We start from the raw sequence: 18,212 nt of genomic DNA, 5'->3' as shown, positions 1-18,212 counted from the left end.
CGTTGCACCAGAGCACTGCACTGCCCCCGTTGCACCAGAGCCCTGTAATGCCACGACCACTGCAATACGAACTGCCATCAAACACCAGCAGAATCCTTCTACATCCAAATGGGGTCGTCCCCGAGGCAAAGGCAAGGCACTTGCTGTGGCACAGCAGAGGTTAGAAGAACAGTACGTTATATGCTTGTAATACAATGAATCAATATTCTGTAGTGTAACTGAAAACGGAAAATAAAAACTGTTAAATACTAATGTTTGTTACATATCTCTGTTTTACCCAGGTCATATGTTAATTGTTAGAACTGATTATATAATATATATTAGAACTGATTATATAATATATATAATTTTTATTTACGTATACATAAGTAAAGGTAAATTATCATACTTACTATGTAGAAAATAATTCATGGATGATCTGTTGACGTATCTGCCTTGCCTGTGGCACAGGGTTGTGTAGGATTTCATCATTGTCATCTATGGCCCCCGGTAACATTTCCTCTCCGTGATCCAGAACAAGCTCCAGACCACGCTGAGTGGCAATATTGTGCAGCATGCAACACCCCACAATGAAATCACCTGAACTCATCTGTACCTGTAGATAATCAACTACTTTGCTACAATCCTCCATTATTGAAAACAACTAACTTTGACAGAGGAGTTAAATATGACACGGGAGGGGTCATGTCTTAATTAGTGAGTCTATTTCAGTGTACTTAGTGGGACGTCAGTGTTTTGCACCTTTTTTTTGCAAAATAGAACCAATTAACAATTTCAATTGCTTAACAAGCTGTAATGCAAGTGTAGTGTCAGAAAGTGCAAAGTTCCTTAAAATTCTATTGCTCCACTGACTTTTATTACTTTTGAAAATACAGTTTGACACTTTTCTGGTGTTGCAAAGGTGTTTGGCATCTTGTTTTTCCTTGTGCCCTTTCTGAAAATCAGGCTGTTCGCGTTTTATAAATGTTTTACATGTTGAAAAAGTATATGTATAAAATGTTATTAGTAAAATAAGTTCACCATTTTGATAACAAAATGGATGTTTTGTTTTTTGAGTCTGAAATGCTTGTAAATTACATAATCTCTGCCAATGAGCACATAAGTAAAATCATGGGAGATATAACAGTCACATGGTGGTAAATGTCAGATGAATATTTCCCTGTCTGTTTAATACATACTTCCAGAGCTTTTAAATGTGTTTATCCATAACTCTAAACACTTAAATCACAAAACTTTAATTGTAAAACTATAAAGTCAACAAACAATTGGACAAAAGTTTTTTTTTTTTTTTTTTTTTTTTAATCAACATCCTGAAGGAAACATTTGTTTACTTGTCTATAGTCTCACCTGATCGAATTCCACCTGGCCCAGCTCCTTTTGTGTGACAGTACACTAGTATCAACCGTCCTTCAACAGCACACTTCTGGTGGAGCACACAGACCTCCCCCTTTCTCTCTCTTCCACTCCCTCCCTTGGGCGCTCAACTGTGGCAGCTATAACTAATTTGCATGGAAGGGGAGAGGCATATTGAGCTATTGGCCTAACAGACCAAACACTTATCCAGACAAGAAGCTGAAAGTTCACAGGGAACCAAAACTGTACTGCGCACCCCAATAAACAGCACACAGTTCTAGCACATAGCAAGGCTGTCACCTGAATAAACAGCTCTACAGAGCACTACTGTTCTTTACATCCCTCCTTTCAAAGTTCAAAGGGGATTTTATTTGTGGAAAGCAGGAGTTTGATTAGCTCTGGAAAACCTGGTGAGTAACTTTTTGTTGTTTGCAGTGCTTCACTTAAGAGTACCAATTAAAATGATATATATCTACATTTTTTATTTTTTAAATTACGAATACTAAAATTGTAGGTGATCCAAAAGTAAAACCGGTTTGGCCATATATGATATTATATATATGCTATATTATAGATATATATATATATATATATATATATATATATATATATATATCTATAATATACTTAAGTCCATATATAGTACTGATATGTTTTATACAGTATATTATAGCTTTAATTTGTATAAAAAGCTGTATTAAGTGTTACTTAAACTTTTGCTGCTGTATACTGTCTGACCAAATACATCACATATACAAAAAAGCCCATTAAGGAGGCATCAGGCATACAGTATACTATAAAATTGAACCCTTGGGTAGATATGTCATCTTCATATATCTGATTGCTTTATTCTAACTGGGAAATGTTTTGGTCAGGATATACCTCTTGTTAGGTAGCATTTACCTTTTGTAAATGAAGACTGTCCTGCGATCTGGATCCATTCCTCTGTGTGAGCCAAAACTATAAATCACTAGGCCATGCTGACTCCCCAAATCTGTGCTTTATTATTGTATTGAAACTTTGTTTAATAACCCCCAATGGTCATGGTGGTAATAAAACAATCAACTAAAAAACATGGGGAGGAGGGGGTAATAGTTTAAGAGTTCAAATTGCACTTCGTAGTTCATCTCAATCACTATAAGGATGCCAATATCCATCTTCATTTACTGTATGTCTCTGCTTAACAAGAAGAACGGAAAACAAAAACATTTTTGACTACATATTTCTACATATCTATTAACATGGTATTATCTTGTTTTGTGGTGTTCTAGGTCTGTACAGAAACACATTTATGCATGAATTCACTTCAATGTTTTTTTCATAATGATGTTATAATAATAAATATATAAGCTTAACAGCAGATACTTGGTGAGTGCTTGGCTTTTTACGACATTCTGTATATTTACTTGAGCCTTTAGCACACCATCAATAGAAGAACATTGCTCTTTTAGCGTGCTTCTATTCTTTCTGTACAGAAACAGACTGGCATTCTACTACTGGGTTGTGATGATAGTTTTCCTATAAAGTTTGTGTTATATAGAGGGTCACATTAGTTTCTCCGGCCATAGTTCTAACTTGGCAGGAGTAACTACAGTACTGAGACCTTTGATTTATTTTACTTACCGCCTTAATACTAGAATAAATGAAAGGTACTTTGCTTTACTGGGAACACAATTAGACTGTAATACATAGAATAATATTCAGACCTATTGGTTAATCTGGACCATTAAACGAAATATGATATATTATTGATATTATATATATATCTATATATATATATCATACAAATATTTTCTTGAAGGCAGTTACTGTAATTATTAAAATGGATACTGTAGTATCTTGTTATTATATGCTTTGTGATTGCAGTCGGGAGGCTTAATGCAAATGAAAGAGACCACTATTTCATGTAAGCGTTTAAACAATAGAACTGTATACTTTTTTACTGAACTGTGTATACACAATGTAAGAGCACTCACTAGCAACCATTATGTTGCCTACAGTCTACGTCATTATTGTACATGTGTAATGCTCTTTAACCCGTATACTACAGACATAACTGTAATCACTGAAAATTACACATTGTTGTTTTTTTTTTATTTTTCCATAAAAGGCAGTTTTCCATTAGTTGTCTTTTAGTTATCCTGTTTGCATTGTAAGTGTTTGGTGTATTAAGAGTAAATAAGCACCCTTACTATGGGTTTGCAAAAAAAAAAAAAAAAAAAAATGTTTTGTGTATTTCTATGAATACATTGTGAATATAGCATTCCCAGAAACAGGAAACATGCATGTCCTCTCTAAAAGGTAATGTAATTAAAATAAAGTTGTACAATGTGTTGCATAAATCTGCCTTTTCCCTTAGTTTCATGATCTTTTCCCTCAGGCAGTGCTCCCATGGTCCAGAACACAATGAATAACACATTCTGCTTCAGTGTCAAACAACACGTTTGCTGTGAGGAAATGAATGCATGACCTGAAATAATATACAATACTTACAATATATCCTGTTTATGTTGATAGGGGCTTCTTACTCAAAGTATCAAGTATGCTATTGGCCATGTTTACCCACATGTTTGGAAGACAAGAAAACAAGAAATGGCATAGATGGAATAGTTTAACAACACAATCACATCCAGGGACAGCCAACCTCAAACTTATTTTTCCTGATAGGCAGATTAAAAGTGAAATATTTATATGACACATTTCAAAGTTTGTAGCACAAGTTTCACACTCCAGTTCTTTCCTAAATACAAGGAAATAGAATGTAAAGTATGTTATCTACAGAATGTGACAATTTGCAATGATGACTGATGTATACAGCTATCCCATTGTTTCATGGTTTGATAGTTCACTAAGTTGGTTAATGCATTGTTGGTGGTACATTGACATTAACTACAACACGGCCCCTTATCACTATGAAACCAAATCATTTCATTTTCTCCATAAAATTACCTTAATTTTAATATTTAAAGGGGAATTTCCCCTTCCTTTTCGTGAATGTTTTAAGTGGTGTTATGCATGTATTCAGGGGTTTAACGCTCAAGCCTCTTGCTCTCACAACTCTCAGGCCCCTCATTCAATACATTTCACAAGTAAGTGGAATGCATTATACTTAAATGAATGAATTTCTAGTCTGTAGGAGCACATCATAAAGTTGTCCTTCGTTAAGGATTTATATTAAGGTGCTGCTTATTAATGTTTTAGAAATATATAATCAATGTTTTATAACTATGTTATAGAGTGTTAACCCTTAGTGGTCCATTTATTCAGAGCTTGTCAAGCGCGTCAGGTCCAATTTATTTTCAGACGAGTTGTTTAAAATATTTTTTTTTCAGAGTAAAACAGGTTTAAAAGGCACTGAATCGCAAAAGGACAAAGTACTGCATGCCCAGCCAAGCCCCACCCCTTGTTCACTGTATTTTTCACATAGATCTTTATAGACGTGCATACTGATAAATCCTCTCCTGATCATTTGTTTTATCACCAAACTCCTCAATAATGCAATCCAAGTCATTATTTATTTATTTATTCATTATTTATTTACCATAACATCTCAAAAAGCTCTGCAAATCTCTGTGATATTCTTTGAACGCTGGATGCAGAAGCAGCTTTCTCCTTTGTTTATGTCCGCATTATCTCTGTGGTGCATGGGGCTATCAGATAAACTCTTTTTCTTTCGGCTTCATTCGGCTCCTATCGGTCTCACTCAGCCATTGAAAGGTTTTCTCAGCTTTTTCCAGAGGGAAAAAACAACTAGAAACCTGTGCTTTACATCTTTTTGATGATGTCGGACAGGGTCCAACATCGGACTGGAAAGGGAAAATTGTAATGTCGGACCTGGTCCGACGTAGGACTGCAAATGGTTTATAAAGCATTATAGATGGTATATAAACATGCAATAGCCATAGACAGAATTACGTTTAAATATCCCAAGGTACAATAAGTGGCTAAAAACTGTCCTCTTTATAAAAATGCAATTACATCTATGGCTATTGCATAGTTAAACACCCCAAAGTAGAATAGGTGGCTGTAAACTGTTCCCTTTATAAAACTGTAATTCTGTCTATGGCTATTGCATGGTTATAATCCATCTACAGTGTTTTATTAACATGCTATAACAAAGTTATTAAGCATCTAGTATATGTTTATAAAACATGTATAAAACATTAATAATCAGCTCCTTAATGTACAGTTTTAATGTTAAATCTGTAATTATATTATTTTCAAGGGCAAGTTAATAGAATATAGGATTTTCATCTCAGAGAGTTCACTGATTCACTGCCCTCGATTCCTAGGTTTTTGATGTGTGACTAAAATAAAGAGGGATCCTCATTAATTATAAATGAGTGTTTACCTTTAAAAAAAAAATGGGTTAATGAACCAGAGCACTGCCCAGGAACAATAAATCAACTAACAAATGCTGCTACCTTTACAGTTAGTACTCTCTGTAGTACAGTATTCAGAATGAATAAGCAGAAAGCATGTATTGAATTCAGTTATTTTAATTCTTGAAAAAAAAGCTCCTCATTATTCAATCGAATAAAGAGAAGGCATGTTTCAGGTTTGCATAGATATGCCAATGTTAAAAAGATTGTACAGCTGCTTGCTTATCAAATGGTGACCATGCTTTGACATGATACCATTTCACTGATGCAAAACACAGAGCCTGACAGCTCCAGAACTCTCCTTTTGAAGTGATTGTAGCTAACAAAACATGTATATGAATCGTACCTGCTGTGCACTTGTATTCTTTATAACTGTCTCACATGTGCAGTTTGGAAAGAAACACATAGTATAGTAAACATGTATTTTCATTTTTAAAAATAATATCTGGGAGTATGTGTTTTTGCTTCCAAGTCATACTTTCAGATCTTAGTCATTTCATCTGGATAGTGAAATTGTTCCCACCACTTCAAGGGCTTCCTGCCTGTCATTTTCTAATCAGATTTTTGTTCTTCTTCGGCACAGAATATATGATCCAATTGTAGTTAAATTACACCAAATGTTGAGCTGCTTCCTCCATTGACTGAGATACTTTCAACAAGCTTTGACCCAGAAGACACTTCTGAGGTGAACTTACCCAGGAAGTAAAAGTGTAACAAATATCCTGTTTCTTTGACCTAAAGTAGTGTCTTCTTTTCCCCATGGTTATATTATGCATTTACCTTGCTTTACCATGGTTTTCTATGGCTTTAATATGCTTTACCATCCCTCTCTCATACTATGCTTATATGTGCTTTACCAGACTTTCATTATGCTCTATTACACTTTGCTATGCTTTTGATGTGGGAATCTTGTATATGGGATAAGACCAGTCCTATATGTGTTGTTTGCCATATGTACTTTTATCTGGTATGCAAGCATTTGAATGCATGCTATGCACACCAATTATTAAACGAGAAAAACATAATGATAATTTAAAACTGTTATGCACAAACCAAATGCTTGAGCATATTAAGCAGATGATAAATGCAGAGGATTACCATGGGAAAAAACTGCACATTTAATGGAGGACCCTCTTCCCTATAACCTAAAATGAACCAATTTCCCCTCCTTATATGTCGGTTAATTATTTAATGACACCTGTAATACCATAGGACTGGATTTGTGCTTATTTGGTTGACAGTCCTAATCAATTTAGTAGCTGTCGTCTTGATCTCAACCAACACATGACCTTACATTTTCAATTCTGTAACTACCTATAGTGTTAGATAACAAAAATGACTCCTAGTAAATGGAGTACACATCTTTTTCTAAAAAGTGAAAAACAAATGATTACGCATTGTATACAGTCTGGGCTTCCCCTAGTCACATGACCTGTTTAAAGATGGCTGCCATGAACATTGATGAAATACACCACACACACACACAATTCTGCAAGCCTCACTGGGCATCAGGGAGGTTCTAGAATTTTAAGACTGCTTTTAAAACGGAATGTTCCATCTGGCAGTTAGTTTCTGAAAAACTTAAGAATAATGAAATTACCTCAAAAAATGTTCCCATTATTTTAACAGGTTAGTTGTATTTTATTTGTATATCCATCTGTTTATTGGTGTTAATCTCCATTCTACATTCTAGCACTGTCTATGAATAATGGATGTTTATTTTTAATGATTTTGTAATTGTAAAACGTATACAATGTATCTCAATAATACCATTTGTAGCTTATAGGGCCTACCCTGACACCGAGCTTGGTTTTGAAGTATTAAAGCTCCTGTGACAGCATTTCTTAACATGTCAGTTCCTTTGGTAGCATTGTAGGTCTTGTCATGTCTGTTCTAAAGAGCTAACAATAAAAGTATGAAAGTATTAAAAGTTGTAAGAGTGTGAAACTTACAACAAAATAGGTGTGGTCTCTTTAAAAAAAAAAAAAGAAACGTTATGGTCGTGTTGTTTCATTTTTTATAGTATATGCCTTATTTGCAAAGCATTTACTACAGTCTTTAATTAGCTAACTTCTATTTTTTTAAAGATAAAAATGCAACAGTACAAAACTGAGAAACAAACAACTTAGGAGTTGTGCTTAGGAGACTTTCAATGACATTACTTAGATGTTTGGTACTAGTTTTGTAAAATCTGAATTTCAGTACACTATCTTGTGTGAGTCATCTCTGTGTATGATACAATCAAAAACATCAGCTCTTTTTCCATGATAATTAGTAGTCCCTGAGTCGTCTTTTGTCAGTTACAACAGAAATCATGTTGCACAGCTTTACTTCCAAACTACGTGTACCTCTTAAAGGGGAACAGTACTCAAAATAACAAGGCTCTCTAAGTGCTCTGTATACATAACACATATGTCTCGATGCGCCAATTTTGTTCAAAATTCAAGCATTTGACCAGTATTTCAATTTTTTGTCAGCTTTCTGGGTCAACTGGAAATGCAGACCACTGCCATATTGGAGTCTTTCTGGCAACACCTGTTACATCATCGTTGACAGCCACCCACACCAGTGAACACCAGCAGGGTGAATTATGTCAGAATGCAAAGCTTTTGGGTGCAAAAATAACAAAAGGAAAAACAGTAACAAAATGTATTTATGTGTGCCTAAGCCTTTAAACCAACAAGGGACGACCATAACAAAACAATGGCTACGTAATATAGGAACAGGACATACGTGCAACAGAATACTGTGTGACTATAGGTGAGTCAGTGACAGGACGTCACATAAAGTGTCACAGAAGAGAGCTGCAGTATATTCAATGTTAATTTGGAGAGGCTGAAAATACATCAAAAGCTTTAGTTAATATGTTTTCCATTGAAATGGTTATATAGTCATTTGCTTTACAGTTCTCCTTTAACAAGAGACAATGTGACAAGACTATGTGACTTCATGGCTGTGGTGACATCTCAGGACATCATCTTGGTTCTCTTAACCTATTTTTGTTTGTTATTTTTAATGTTAGATTACATCATAGCTATTGTAAAATCACAAAATGGCACACTAGGGTGTGTATTGTGGGATATCACTGAAAAGCGCATTTACATACACCCCATTATGCCTCATTGCTTTATAAACACTCAGAATCAATTTAAGACTTTTGGTCCTCATCTAAACCTACACACAATATAAAAGATCATTTCCAAAGATCAATTTAAATATGTGTGTGAAACATCTGCAAATACTTTCATAAATAGGAGACAATTTATATAAAAGCTTCTTGAAATTGGCCTAAACTTATTTATGATATAATACTTTGGCATCCTTACAGTGTAATCTCTATGTAGTTGTCAAACTGGTAAGTCATCTGACTGCCCCTATAGCAGGCCTTCCAAGGCTAAGCTTACCCTTGTCATTGCATGCATGCGCTTTCAAGCTCTAGTATAGCACAATCATTTATATTTAAATGGTGTTTTATACACTGTACTTATTCCAGCCAAGTTAGAATTAAGTTAGAGAAAACCTACAATGATCTTATGCAAACCGAACTTTATGGTAGATATCGCCATCTGGGTCCCAGAGTGGCTATACTTGCTAAATGCACAACCATTTATTTTATTTTAACTTGGCTTTTTGTAGATATCTTTAAAATCTCTTTACAGTTTTTTTTTTTTTTTTACAAGGTAACAACTTCTATTTAATTCAATCATAACTACTAAGACTAGATCACAAATCCTGTATGGGGTACTGTAACCTTTAAATGAAGTTAGGCCCCTCCTCATGTGGGCTTCTGAAGTGAGTAAGAGACAGACAGAGAATGACACATGTGCTTGCTTCCTTTTCCACTTGTAGAGCGTGAGACTGCACCACAGAATATCCTGACTACAAGAATCTCCCCTCCAGAGGTATCAAAGCCTTCCTTTTCTCCCCCCAAAGCAGCTGTCCCACTCAATCTCCCTTTCCGTGGCAGAGGAGCTCCATTAGACACCAGATACTAGGAATACAGGGACCCTGTCAAACTGCAATATGGCTGAAAATGATAATACAACTATGACCCCTGGTAAGTAAAAGACATCATTCTTCATATAAAGCAGCTATATACCTGCTATGGGAACTCTGTTGTTAAGAAACATCGTCACAAGAGGCTGCTTGTTGTCTTGTGTGTCAAAATAGGGACTGACAGCTGAACTCTGGTGGTGATATAGAGCACAGTTTCAATGCTGACTCTTAGAATAAACAGAGTGGCACCTTCAGTGTTTTACTGTTAGCATTGCAAAATAATATTTCAAGGATGAGGTGTTTCTTTTCCATGCTGTGTTTGTTTTGTGGAATGATACCTACTTCTAAGGTGGAGTTTGGAAGAAACGCTGTAAGTGGGGGACCTAAAATATTTTGTATACTCTATAGTAACAGTACTGTGTGTATTGCTGGTCCAACTACAGTATTATACAAGTTGTATTTTGAATGGCAACATTTTTTTAGCAGTGATTTTGAACAGGAAACATATTTCAAAATCTTCAGAAAAGATAATAATCATAATAGTCGTAGTAATACTACTAGTACAACTACTACGACTACTACTACTAAGAAGAAGAAGAAGAAGAAGAAGAAGAAGAAGAAGAAGAAGAAGAAGAAGAAGAAGAAGAAGAAGAAGAATGATGATGAACATCCAACTGAACATAAAAAGGTTGTAATTCCTTTAAGGATTTTCAATGACAATATCATTGTTATAATAATAATAATAATAATAATAATAATAATAATAATAATAATTCCATGCGAATACGGTATTTTACAACTGTTGATTTTGTTGGTTGTTTTGTCCAACTTTTCGGAATGAAAGTTGATTTTTCTGTTTATTTTTTTTAGCTGGCACTTGCTGGCTAATTATCTTACAAGGCTAAATAATAAGGCTGTAATGGCTAATAATTAATCTAATAATTATATATCATAAAACATTTTAAAAAAATGTAATAGAAATACAGCGAGAAGTCAAATTTCCTCCAGACTGACAGAAGAATTCATTTCTTGTGGACAATACTAGGACCCCACCTAACCCTCACACTTACAACATAGGACAGAGTTCAACTGCTAACCAGACATGCTTTATACAAAACCTCTTCAAACTCACTATTCGGAATAGAAGCTGCAGGTACCCTTTAATAGTGGCTGCTTTACTTGGAAAGGGCCTTCAGCTTTAGGCTGTATAAAAACTTAGAAGGTTTTTTTTTTTTTTTAAGAAGAAGAATAAGACATCAGTGCAGAGAGCCAAGGGGCAGTTTAGTTTCTAGCGACTGTAAAAACAGTATCCATTTCCATCGTATTTCCGAAGATAGGCCAACCCATAACTATTGTGTGTGGGTCATATAAAAGGCAGCTGTGTATATTACATAACATATTGTAGCAATATTTAACAGGTTTTAACAAATGATAATTGAGTTGTTGCAACTCTCACATACTGCTTGTATCCCAGCTCTGCTTCCCTACACATTTACTTTCTCCTTGTAACACATTTGTGGATATTTAGTTCAGTGAAAAATAAACTTTTACACATATTCATTCCCAGAACCTAAGTACATCAGGTCCATAACCATAACCATAACCCAACCTTCTTCTCTAATCACCAAACAACATGGCCAACCCACATGAGGCTTAAGTGATGCTCCTAAAGCGACAGTGCTCAGTGTCTTACTGCTCTTATACAGAATACAAAAGATTACAATAAAAATTACAAGTACATTTCTGCACTTTACAATACGCTGTATAGTTTTGATAACTAATCCTTAAAACATGTGATTTCTCTCAGTAGCACACAGTATTCTCACTTTCTTTATTTCACTTTGACTTATGTGAAGGCTATTTATCCTGTCTCAACAATAAGTTTAATGAGAGTACTGTACAGTTACTTTTGTCACTTTTAACAGGACACCACCTGGTTCCAAATGTACAACTGCGAGAATGCAAGTGTAAGGGTGGCTCAGGTGGGGGTTCTATTACATTTAGCACAGGATAGTTTTGTTTTATTTTTAATTTGCCTTTGCCCTTGCAAAAAAGAAACTCTCTGATGCTATCTCTCTCGTTGCTTGACCAAGCTGCTTTATTCTAAATGCTACAGTTTAAAGTTAGTTACAGTGATAGAAGAAATGTTCAGTTCCCCAGTGACTGCCTGCAGCTCCACTTGTCAGGGGATGGGAAGCAGGAGCTATTAAAATAGGGCTATACTGTATCTACCGCTTCTGGGAAATAGATGTTAGTGTCTGTGTTGTAGAGGTCTAGATAGTCTGATTTCCTGTGACAGCCCGGAGCAGGGATAAACAGGGTCTATCCCAAACCCTGCCTGGATATATACATCATTTTTATATCATGTTACACCATGCAGTTTATCCAAAAAAATTGAGACCCTTATGTGGTGGTCATATTCGTCTGTCTGTCTGTCTGTCTTGGTGAACACAATAATTTTTGAGTACTGTGGTTATTGCATGATTATGAGGACCCTCTGTATGTGTGTGTACTGTTTTTCCAGTGTAACCCATGAACTTTTAACAAGTCATGATTTGCCTGGGAACTAACCATTGTCAGACCTTGCTTCGTATTGCACTATAAATCAATCAATGGCTTCCATATTGTTTAAGCATTCTTTAAATTACAGGATATAATTTCCAGTTTTAGAGTACCTGTGGTGCATAAATCTATAAGTAGCTATTTAATATTTGATATTTCATATAAGTTAATATGTTGTGTGTATGGTTTCTCTTATTATATTGTTATCTCATGCTTTTTTGGGTGAGAGGACCGCAAAGCAAAGCTGAGAGAAATTACATCACTTATAGAATAAGAGACTAGATCTAAACATGACATCATATTAACCTATTATCAATCACACAAATTAATTCAGGAATAGCTTTAACTGAAAATATTTTTGTTTTTATAAAACAACTTGTCATGAAATGATTGAGTCCAGAATCAGTGAATTACAAACTTTAGTGATTTAATTAAAACAGAAAATGTTTTAAACCATCTGTTGTCATTAAACCATGAGTGGTCAACAATGTTACCATAATAAACCTTTTCACAGGAACCTTGCAACTTCTTTGCGGTTTATTCCAAACCCTATTAAGAAACAGTTAAGAAAAATATATTATTTATTGAAGTTAAATAAGAGTTAAAAGTTTTATGAAATAGGCCTTCAGCTAATGTCCATGCCTGCTGTTCAACTACAAATAATTAAGCCTACATAAATTAATTCCTTGTTCTGCTTCCTCTGGTTCCCTTAACAACATTATAAGTAATTTGTATCTAACTGTTAATTGTGCAATTAGACTGTAACAGCATCCCCTTGCCCCATTGTAAACTATTATATCTGAAGCGTAAGGACTTTTTATTTATGCTACATGGATATTGTACAAATACTTTAGGCTACAGCTGTACTGTATTGCGGATTAGGCTGAAACATTTGAGCATCCTTGAATAGCCAATTACTCGTTTAACATTCCACAGTTCAGCTGCTAATCAATTTCTTAAGTCACTGGCAAAGAGATGGCACTAAAATGGTACTGTACTAAAGGGAAATAATAGCAAAAGGGTGGATACTTGTAATAGAGGGAATTATACTTCCAATAGGACTAAAACAACTGGAAGTATTCCCCCAGTCTTAATTAACTCCTATTTTATGACGGAGGTCAAATGCCTATTAATTGTTCATGTTAATATTACAAAACTAGAACCAAACAACCAAGTAATATAATTCAAGTTCGCTTAAGTGTTCAGAAGGTTTTGTTGATCATTTTGTAACATGTAAATGATTTTTCCTGTCATGTCAAATCGTCGCTGTCCTGGCTGTTCATTATGGCTTATTGATAGTAGTATGGTAATTATTTTGAGGGGAACCCTGTATAGTGATGTTACTCAAAAGCTTCAATGCCAAGTTACAATCATATTTTATAGAATTGTTTATGATGCAGTAAGACCTTTTTAATTGTTTGTATGGGTCAGAAAAGTGTATTGATACAACTGACATTCTGAATAGCCAGGTCCCTATTTTTCAGTAAAATATTTACTTTTAAAGCTTGACAAGGCCCCTGACATTTCCAAGAGCATTCTGTGAGATGCAAGACTAACATACAGGACTTCAATGTATATCAATGAATAAAGAACACAATAAATTAGTATTACGAGAAGTGAAAAACACAATACAGCACAGACACACTTGTTTCCACTTCAACAATACCCGTAGCTACACATTGTGGGCTTCGGTAGCTATGGTTTTTGGCCACTGAGTGTGTAATATGTTTATAAAGTAGTACAACAAAAGGCACTGTGTGATCTTTTGTTATAGCATGCAAAACAATCACTACAGTTTGAATGCAATCGTTAAGTGCTCCTATAAACTTTAGGACAGTAAATTTGCATGGTAATTTTACAGTTTTCCCATGGTTATATTAAGCAGTGATCATAGTTTACCATGATTGGATGTGTTTCTGAATATGCTTTATCATACCTCTCTGGTTACATATGTTTTACCATGCTTTCTCTATGCTTTTACTAGGCATACTAGGGGAAACAGCATTAATGGTAAATGAAGAGATATTTGAGTTTGATTACTTCAGTTGAATGTGAGGATCTATTTTTTAAACAATGTAGTACCTTGAGTAAACATGAAAACTACAGTCTTTCTGGTTTATTGAATGCTAAATGACATTAAAATGAATATATCATTTTGCTGTGAATTTGTGTTAAGATGTTCAGTCTAAGGTTGTTACTTCCTTGGAATGATTGTTTTGACGTATTTTATTTCTTATAATACACGGTAACTGATTTGTTTTAAGTGGTTTAGAGTTTTACTGATTGCTCTAAGGTAATTTCCTACAAAGTTAATGGAATAGTTTGTTTTCTTTTTAAAGTGGTTATAGCTAGCAAAATGATTTTATAAATCTTTTCTGTCATGCACTTTCTTTCGCCTATAGATTTAAAATGTGCAGTTTTGAAAGAAACAAATATTATAGTAAACTTGTATTTTCAGATATCTGGTACTACACTCTTTAAAGAACATCCTCAGATTGCTTTCCTTTGCCTTCCAGGAAGTCTGTTACTGTTTTACATCCTAGGTCATTTCACCCCAAAGTAAATTAATGGCTGCAAAATAATTATGCGAAGCAGCTGGTTTGTTACTGACAGAAAAGAACCAAATATAGTATGTAAGAAAAAACCAATGACAGGATCTACAGCTCGACAATTTTTTACCGCACTCCCTGGGTTTTGATGTGAAGCAGCCTGCCTTCAACCACCCAGGAAGTGGGGTAAGAATTGTGTTACTGCACACCCTGGACTGGGTTATATTAGACTATAAAATGGCTGACATTCTGATATCGGAGGGTGGTGGTGAGCTGTATCTTTGCCAGATTTTCTGTAATTCTCGTTGGATTATTTAAACTCAGTTTCAGATATTATGTTGACATTTCCACCCACAAAAAACATTATTCAGATAGCAATTTATTTCAGACCTAAAAATATTAATTTATTTCAGTGTTTCTAACTGTGGCATAAAATGCCTTAGGACTTTATTCAGTTGAACACTTGGCACAGTTTTAACATCCAGGCTAATATTTTTTTTTTGGTTTTGTTTCAACCAGTGATTATTATTATTATTATTATTATTATTATTATTATTATTATTATTATTATTATTATTATTATTATTATTATTGTGATATTTATAGAGTTAAGTGAGTTGGTCTATGGTCACCAACAGTGAGAGACAATTCTTATTGCACAATCATGTGATCTTGTTCAGCCAATCATAGCACTTAATTTATGGAAGCCATTTTATAACAGATATCATAAAAAACTGACATATGGATAGAGAGACAGGTCTTGCAAACAGCTTGCCTCCCTATACCCCTAGATTTCAATACTCTTCCTAACTGAAGAATGACAGTTTTATAAGTTGGACAGACAGACAGCCTCCATAAACCTCAACATATCATGTTAAAAATGTCCTTAAAAAGTTTCATCAGAATTTGACAGGGGATTCTACAGCTAAATTAAATGTACAGTATACTCTAAGTGTGACAGTTGGGCAGACAATCATACACCTCAAGATTAGTATACAAACATTACAAATGTATTTATTTATTTCTATATTTATTTATGCATTAATTAATGTATTAATTTATTTTTCATTTTATCATAAAATATCCTCATTAACCAAAACTATATTTAATACAGTATATGTTCATAATAATAATAATAATAATAATAATAATAATAATAAAAACACCAGGTTCTTATTAAGTTTCCTCATAATTGGACAAGTGGTTCTATGCAAACATGTAAAGTGTGACAAATTGTATGTATGCACTTATGCCAGTCTCCAATATATACTCCAATGGGGGCTTTTAATAGACTGACTGTGGTACTTGCTTTAAATGCTTTATCATTCCTTTCTATGTTTTACTATTCATTCACAAGGTTTTACCTTTGTAAACTTTTGTAAGGACTATATGGGATTTTAAACAATTGAACTGAATGAGTTTACTGTAGATAGTGCATTCACGTAGGGCCCTGGGTATACATCCAGTAAGCCACTTAGACTCTGGTAGTTGTGAAGAGGTGTTGGCTTGCATGTTTGAAGGCTGGAATTCTACTTGGAGATTACCAGCACTCTTCTCATCTGCGGTCACTGAGACATGATAGTGTGGTGTGAGTGCTATGCTGCCAGAGTTGAGTGAATTAACACGTGGGTGTTATCAATTTTGCATCATGTCAGCAATGCTTGTGGAAGTGCTATGGTGTTTGTTTGTAGCAATAAACTTGGCATTTCTTCCTCTACCAAAAATTCCTGCTTGATGTGTTCTTGTTTGAAAAATGTAGGGAGAAACTAAACCAACAAGAGGAACTTTCCAGGAGGAAAACAACCTCTAAAACTCCAACTCTAATTCTGTATAGTCCAGATATAATTTTGTACCCTAAGTTTAAACCTAAACCTTACCATGAACTATTAACATGCTCAGGCTTGATTTAGTCCTCATGTACCATGGTTAACCATAGCCAGAGCATGGTTGGGATGACACCACAGCCATGCTGAATATTTTTTTTTTTCAGACCATGGAGTTTGAAAACCAGTCATACTGTGAGTCACCATGAAATAACCAGTAATAGCACGATGCTTTACTTTGTTCTTTTTGAGTTAAATCTTTTGTTATGTGCAACTACAAAATAACACACGCCCCCCTCCCTCTTAGAGGGAATTACCCAGGGTTGCTAGAGTTTTTGTGGTGGAGCTCCATGGGACGTTGTGTACTTTCATTGGCTAAACCAGTTCCTGGATCTATGGGTCAGTGGAGCGAGTTTTGGGTCGCAATAGTACAGACTCAGGTGATTTCTCAGTGTTCAGAATGTAAAGAATATTTCCATACACAGAGGTGGTATCGAGTTACGTTTACACAGCTATAAAAGATTATACTCTATTACAGCCAGCTGAGCCTACCACACTATCACACTACCACCTCAGGTGGAGAAAACACCCAAAAATAGTCAAATGCTTTCACTATTCTCACGTTGTAGTTTCAGTCAAGGCAGAGTCACTTTAATTCGAGTTCTGATGCCGTATAACAGGACATTTTGGGAATTTATTTCAGATTTATTGGCAGTTTTGATTGGATAGCCATAATTCTTCCACTAATCAGAGTGTGGCATACAGTGAGTGATTCTGGCCTCTGACAGACTGGTATGCAGCACAGGTTAAAGACGCGCTGGGCAAGAAAAAGAATGTATCAGATGTCAAAGTGAATATGAGAGTGGCAGTGTGATGAAGCCAGTTATTTAGAGCATTTATTTACAGAAAATGACAACTGGTCAAAATAACAAAAAAGATACAGTGTTGTCAGACCTCGAATAATGCAAAGAAAATAAGTTCATATTCATTTTTAAACAACACAATACTAATGTTTTAACTTAGGAAGAGTTCAGAAATCACTATTTGGTGGAATAAACCTGATTTTCAAGCACAGCTTTCATGCATCTTGGCATGCTCTCCACCAGTCTTTCACATTGATGTTGGGTGACTTTATGCCACTCCTGGCGCAAAAATTCAAGCAGCTCGGCTTTGTTTGATGGCTTGGGACCATCCATCCTCCTCTTGATCACATTTCAGAGGTTTTCAATGGGGTTCAAGACTGGAGATTGGGCTGGCCATGACAGGGTCTTGATCTGGTGGTCCTCCATCCACACCTTGATTGACCTGGCTGTGTGGCATGGAGCATTTAGAAATTACAAATACAACCAACACAATAAAACATGCAGTTTAAGGTTAATCAGCAGTTCCTGCAGGCAGGGGTTTCACACAGGTGGAGGTGGGAGGCGAACCCAGGACCTCCTGCTCTGAAGCATAGCGCCAATACCGCTGTACAAAAGAGCCGGCTCCCTTGCAGGAGCTGGTATCGGGCTTACGTCTTCATATTTGAGAGGGAAGGATGGATGGTG

General features: G+C 35.2%; 1 protein-coding gene across 4 annotated transcripts in view; it reads left to right on the top strand.

Annotated features, from left to right (window-relative positions):
• The first annotated feature begins 1,540 nt into the window (after nucleotides 1–1,540).
• Nucleotides 1,541–18,212, top strand: part of LOC121323533 (glycophorin-C-like) — a 50,309-nt gene continuing 33,637 nt past the window's right edge. For all 4 annotated transcript variants that reach the window (XR_005951147.1, XR_005951146.1, XR_005951145.1 and 1 more), the window contains exons 1-2: nucleotides 1,541–1,763; nucleotides 9,585–9,792. Coding sequence is in view for 1 of the 4 variants with exons in the window: in XM_041264641.1 (XP_041120575.1) it covers nucleotides 9,759–9,792 (34 nt within the window). In the remaining 3 variants the exon portion in view is untranslated. The remainder of the gene's footprint in view (nucleotides 1,764–9,584; nucleotides 9,793–18,212) is intronic.

This window comes from Polyodon spathula, chromosome 11 (assembly GCF_017654505.1).
Source record: "Polyodon spathula isolate WHYD16114869_AA chromosome 11, ASM1765450v1, whole genome shotgun sequence".
Lineage (NCBI taxonomy): Eukaryota > Metazoa > Chordata > Actinopteri > Acipenseriformes > Polyodontidae > Polyodon > Polyodon spathula.
Note: the sequence above shows the minus strand (reverse complement) of the source record. Positions and strands in the feature narration are given on the sequence as shown.